At 29.7% G+C, this 6851-nt stretch overlaps 1 protein-coding gene across 1 annotated transcript; it reads left to right on the forward strand.

Moving 5' to 3' along the window:
- Positions 1-262: 262 nt before the first annotated feature.
- On the forward strand, positions 263-6266 carry LOC125825915 (receptor kinase-like protein Xa21). The gene is made up of 2 exons (XM_049505205.1): positions 263-393; positions 5774-6266. Exons 1-2 carry the CDS (start codon positions 263-265, stop codon positions 6264-6266), a joined length of 624 nt encoding a protein of 207 aa, XP_049361162.1.
- The last annotated feature ends 585 nt before the right edge of the window (positions 6267-6851 follow it).

Raw genomic sequence — 6851 nt, forward strand, 5'->3', positions numbered from 1 at the left:
GATGCATATACAATGGACTAGACGAATCAATTGAGGCATCAGTGGTATTAGTAGCAATATTGGTAGTATTAGTCATCGTCAACAGTTATCAATTCGTAAACAGTAAGAGGAATAGGGAAAGAGAAAACAACAGAGGATTGAGAAGCTTGAGTTTTCAATCGAGATGAACAAACTCACACAACTGCAGATTGACAATACACAAGGAATTGATTGCGGAAAAATCGACCTGATGCTCTGATACCATGTCAAACTTTGAAATTGGATGATCAAGCTTTATCGAGAGCTTGAGATTCATCCATGGTTGCTTCTCTTCTGTTGTTGCATTAGGAACGAAGAAGAGAGAAAAAGGAAATATAAAGCATTGTTTGTGAGAAGAACTGATTTATTTCATCTGTAAGTGTACATTTATAGTAGATGAATGGAAACTATCTAACAAACTACTGACTAATCTACAACTGTCAATTAACTAACTAAGTAACCGACTCAATCAAACAGTAAGCTAGACTAATGCACTGTACAACATAAATATACAACACACTACACGTTACATATCTCAATACAATATATAGGTTAATCCTCAACTCGCTCTTATAGAATCCTTAACTTTTTGCTCCTATTCTGATGTGAAGTTTGCCATAGGCGAATTTCACAACAAAACCTCCTTCGAGTTTAACACTAGCACCTCGTGGGCCTGTTACAAAAATTAACTAGATTAGGTTAGAATTGCACACGAGATCAGTAAAAATATATAGTTGGAGAGTGATGGAATTGTTTTACTTCTACATATTTGAGTTTGTAATCTATAGTATTGTTTATACTTTTATGTTGTTTAACTCATTCACAAAAGTTTTCTATCGGCTTCTGGAATAGATATACTAATAATCAAGTCTCAGTTGAGTCAAAACAAAGTGATTTTACCATTATTATTAAAATGAGATTTTCTTAATTTATTTCTTTATTGGAAATATATTTATCAATCAATTTGTTTTGTTGATTCAGGAAAGAGATTTATATTCCTTCTTTCAATGTTATTGATTGTCTTGTTAAATCACATTATTTCTTTTTCATCGAATTGGATTTACACAACTTTTTTGACATTTTTCTTCGGGTTGCTAACTCAATAGGAAAATACTAGTCAGCCAACGAAATAAACAAATTTAGCATATTGAAACTTCTTAGGGTTAGAAGCAAAAGAAAGAACCCAAACCTCCTACTATAAAAGTGATTCATGGGACCAGAGAAAAATTAAATCTTGAAAAATTGTATCTAGTTCAATACACTATTAGTCGATATGGTATATCAATACGATGAACATTGCTTTTTTTTATTAGACATATTGTACGGTTCATAAAATAAATTTCTCCTTTTTTTTAACTTCATGAAAACATAAAAAAAATGAAAAGAAAAAAGATTATATCTTTAGATGATCAATCAATTCATGAAATAAAAATTCAAAAGGAAACTTGAACATAATCTGAAATATTGCTTTATTAATCGAAACAAATCAAAATTAAATCTCACAAAATTTCAATGAATATAAATATAAATTCCGCCTTCAACCTCTAAGGAAAATTTCAATCTCAATCGATAGGTTATAACTTTTTGTCTAGAGGTGGTGGAGTTGACCTGTGACCCCTGTGACCCGGTCCGGATGGTGGAATTGAACTTTTCAAAACACGACGGTTATTATCAATACTACCACTGCTAATTTTTCAATTGAAAATATTTTTATACCATGAGTTCTTGCTGAAAAAGTTTCATTTGTAGACATTAATATGAAAAATATCATAATAATGGAGATTAAAAAAAGTTTATGAACCATATTGGCCATGAGAATTTTAATAATGATATGTTAATTAAGAAGTATATAAGAAGAAAGTTGATAGAAAAATGTGTATTTTGTTGTGTATGGAGGGATATGTATTTATAGGTATCATGCTTTACTATATATGGAAAATAATTTATTAAAATCAGACTGGACCAGATTATTGGAAGTATAATAAAAAGAAGATTGTCTTACCAAAAAAATGAAAAAAGATAAATGTTTTACCAAAAAAGAAAATGAAAAGAATATTGTCTCACCAAAATGAAAATGAAAAAGATTATTGTGACGACTTAAATTGGTCAATATTTGTGCATGATTAAGTACCGGAACTGTCAACATAGGCGTATCCAAAATTTTGAGATCATGGGTGCATTATTACGAAAAGGTGGATCTAAGATATAAATTTGATTGGTTTAACATTTATGTTATTATCACTAAAAACCATTAAATTTTAAAAGGGAAAAGGGTCAAAAATGTCCTCCATTTATAGTTTGGCTCAAAAATGCCCTTAAACTATGTGAAAGGAACAAAAATTACCTCCATTTGCACTTTGGTCCAAAAATGCTCTTGCCGTCAATACTTTGTCCAAAAATGCCCCTATTATTATTTAATGGGTCAAAAATGCTCATCGTCCAAATGAATATACTATTATTTTCTCTTTAACACATTATTTTTTCTAATAATTTTTTTAAAATTAGCAAAATGTTTATCTTACTTCAATTCGGAAAAAAATAAAAAATGAAAATATTTCTTATTTTATTAGCATTATTTTTTATCGTTATATAAATATAAATTAATGATGAATATACTATGATCTTATATATATGACATATATTATCTGTGAAAGGGTATATGAAGTTATTCTATTTGAATTTATAAAATAAGATTAAGAAGAAGAAAAAATATTTCCAACATTTTTATTTGTTAAAGTGATTTTAGAAGAAAGAAAACAAGAATAGTGTTCTTTAATAATATTTTAATTAGGAAAAAGATGTATTTAAAAAGAAAAAAGTAATATATTTATTCGGAAAAGGGCATTTTTTGACCCATTTTGCAACTATAAGGGATTTCTGGACCAAAGTATTGACTGTAAGGGCATTTTTGAGCCAAACTATAAACAAAGGGCATTTTTTACCCTTTTCCCATTTTAAAATTATAGGTACACACTTATTTTTCATCAATCCAAACCACTTATATCAGAGACGTTATCCAACTTTAGAAAGAAAAATAAAACAAGATAAATAAAAGATTCAAATTTCTAAATTCACTTAGAAAGGTGCACCCAATCATTATTGCACGACATTATATGATACTTCAAATGTGGGTTCACACATTTATATTTAAATATTTTTTAAGAAAATATAATACTACTATATATGATATCAGGAGGGAAGCATGGGTTCACGTAAACCCGGTGACCCCCTCCTGAATACGCCTCATTTGAATTATTTTTGCCAAATATTGTACTATATATCATGATCATTTAAAATACTAGTCAGCCAACATTAGCATGTTGAAACTTCTTAGGGTTAGAAGCAAAAGAAAGAACCCAAACCTCCTACTATAAAAGCGATTCCCTGGGACCAGAGAAAAATTAAATCATGAAAAATTGTATCTAGTTCAATACATTATTAGTCGATATGGTATATCAATTCGATGAACATCGCTTTTTTTTTATTAGACATATTGTACGGTTCATAAAATAAATTTCTCCTTCATTTTAACTTTATAAAAACAAAAAAAAAATGAAAAGAAAAAAGATTATATCTTTAGATGGTCAATCAATTCATGAAATAAAAATTCAAAAGGAAACTTGAACACAATTTTACTAATCTGAAATACTGCTTTATTAATCGCAACAAATCAAAATTAAATCACACAAAATTTCAATGAATATAAATATAAATTCCACCTTCAGCCTCTAAAGAAAATTTAAATTTCAATCGATAGGTTATAACTTTTTGCCTAGAGGTGGTGGAGTTGACCTGTGACCCAGCCCGGATGGTGGAATTGAACTTTTCAGAACACGACGATTATTATCAATACTGCCACTGCTAATTTTCCAATTGTTTTTTTTCAATTGAAAATATTTTTGTACCATGAGTTCTTGCTGAAAAAGTTTCATTTGTATACATTAATATGAAAAATATCATAACAATGGAGATTAAAGAAAGTTTATGAACCATATTGGCCATGAGAATTTGAATAATAATATGTTAATTAAGAAGTAGAGAAGAAGAAAGTTGATAGAAAAATGTGTATTTTGTTGTGTATGGAGGGATATGTATTTATAGGTATCATGATTTACTATATATGGAAAATAATTTATTAAAGTCAGACTAGACCAGATTATTAGAAGTATAATGAAAAGAAGATTGTCTTACCAAAAAATGAAAAAAGATAAATATTTTACCAAAAATGAAAAGAATATTGTCTTACCAAAATGAAAATGAAAATGAAAAAGAAAAAGATTATTGTGATGACTTAAATTGGTCAATATTTTTGTGCATGATTAAGGGTCGGAGGCTCGGAGCTGTCAACAGAGGCGTATCCAGAATTTTGAGATCATGGGTGCATTATTACGAAAAGGTGGATCTAAGATATAAATTTGATTGGTTTAACATTTATGTTATTATCACTAAAAACCTTTAAAATTTTAAAAGGGAAAAGGGTCAAAAAAGCCCTTAAACTATGTGAAAGGAACAAAAATGCCCTCCATTTATAGTTTGGCTTAAAAATACCCTTACCGTCAATACTTTGGTTCAAAAATGCCCTTAAAATATGCGAAAGAAACAAAAATGCCCTCCATTTGTAGTTTGGTCCAAAAATGCTCTTGCCGTCAATACTTTGTCCAAAAATGCCCTTATTGTTATTTAATGGGTCAAAAATGCTATTTTTCCAAATAAATATATTATTATTATTTTCTCTTTAACACATTCTTTTTTCTAATATTTTTTTAAAAATTAGCAAATGTTTATCTATCTTCAATTAAAAAAAAATGAAATTATTTCTTATTTTGTTATCATTATTTTTTTATCGTTATATAAATATAAATTAATGATGGATATACATTGATCTTATATATATATGAAATATATTATCTGTCGAAAGGGTATATGAAGTTATTCTATTTGAATTGATAAAATGAGATTAAGAAGAAAAAGAAATATTTCCAACATTTTTATTTGTTAAAGTGATTTTAGAAGAAAGAAAACAAGAATAGTGTTCTTTAATAATATTTTAATTAGGAAGAAGACGTATTTAAAAAGAAAAAAATAATACTATTTATTCGGAAAAGGGCATTTTTGACCCGTTTTGCAACTATAGGGGCATTTCTGGAACAAAGTATTGACTGGAAGGGTATTTTTGAACCAATGTATTGACAGTAAGGACATTTTTTAGCCAAACTATAAACATATGACATTTTTATTCCTTTCACATAGTTTAAGGGCATTTTTGACCTTTTCCCATTTTAAAATTATAGGTACACAATTATTTTTTATCAATCCAAACCAATTATATCAGAGACGTTATCCAATTTTAGAAAGAAAAATAAAACAACATAAATAAAAGGTTTAAATTTTTAAATTCACTTAGAAAGGTGCACTCAATCATTATTGCACAGCATTATATGATACTTCAAATGTGGGTTCACACATCTATATTTAAATATTTATTAAAAAAATATAATACTACTATATATAATTTCATGAGGGAAGCATGAGTTCACGTAAACCCGGTGACCCCTTCCTGAATACGCCTCATTTGAATTTTTTTGGCGAAATATTGTACTATATATCGTGATCATTTAAAATACTAGTCAGCCAACATTAGCATGTTGAAACTTCTTAGGGTTAGAAGCAAAAGAAAGGACCCAAACCTCCTACTATAAAAGTGATTCTGTGGGATTGGAGAAAAATTAAATCTTGAAAAACTGTGTTTGGTTAGCGAGAGTAATCTGATTGGTTCTGGAAGTTTTGGCTCTATTTACAAAGGTGTTCTCAGAAGTGGGACTTCCATTGCAGTTAAAGTGTTCAATCTGAAATTGGAAGTGGCATTCAAGAGTTTTGATACAGAATGTGAAGTTTTGTGCAGCCTTCGGCATAGGAATCTCGTGAAAGTCATCACTAGTTGCTCCAACCTTGATTTTAAAGCTTTAGTGCTCGAGTATATGCCTAATGAAAGTCTTGACAAGTATTTGTATTCGCACAACTACTTCCTAGACATCAGGCAGAGACTAAGCATTATGATAGATGTGGCATGTGCGTTGGAATATCTCCATCATGGATGCTCCTTGCCCGTGATTCACTGTGATCTAAAGCCTAGTAACGTTTTGATGGATGAGGATATGGTTGTCCACCTAAGCGACTTTGGTATTTCAAAACTGCTTGGTGAAGATGAGAGTGATTTATACACAAAAACCTTAGCAACAATTGGATAAATTGCACCGGGTGTGTCTCTTTGTTTTTGCTAATTTGAACATTGATTTTTCGTCCTTTTTTTTTCAATCAAGAAAGTATACTACATCAGTAAAATGCGATGTCTACAGTTACTGAGATTATGTTGCTGGAAACATTTACTAGGAGAAAGCCTAGTGATTTTGAGGGAGATCTTAACTTGAAGCAATGGGTGAGTTATTCATTCCCAGAGGCAGCAATGGATGTTATAAATGCCAACTTGGTAACACCATTGGATAATCGCTTACAGAAGAAGCTAGATGTTGTTTCATCAATCATGAAAGTGGCATTAGATTGTTGTGTTGAATCTCCGGCAAGAAGGACAAACATGAAAGATGTTGTAGGGATGCTACAGAAGATCATGATTCAACTTCTTGCACGCTGAGCATGTTGTTGGAATTTCGTAGTTTGCTTAGTCTGGCTTTCAACTTTTGTTCACTCCCAAGCTATAACACTTCTCCAACAAAGTTCTTGTTGAATTTTGTAATGCCTTTTTCTATTTATATTTGGATAAATTACTTAACTACACACCTTTACTTACCTTAATATCCATTTATCCCTTCTTTTTT

This window comes from Solanum verrucosum, unplaced genomic scaffold, assembly GCF_900185275.1.
Source record: "Solanum verrucosum unplaced genomic scaffold, falcon-dt-bn FXZP01000161.1, whole genome shotgun sequence".
In the NCBI taxonomy this organism is placed as follows: Eukaryota; Viridiplantae; Streptophyta; class Magnoliopsida; order Solanales; family Solanaceae; genus Solanum; species Solanum verrucosum.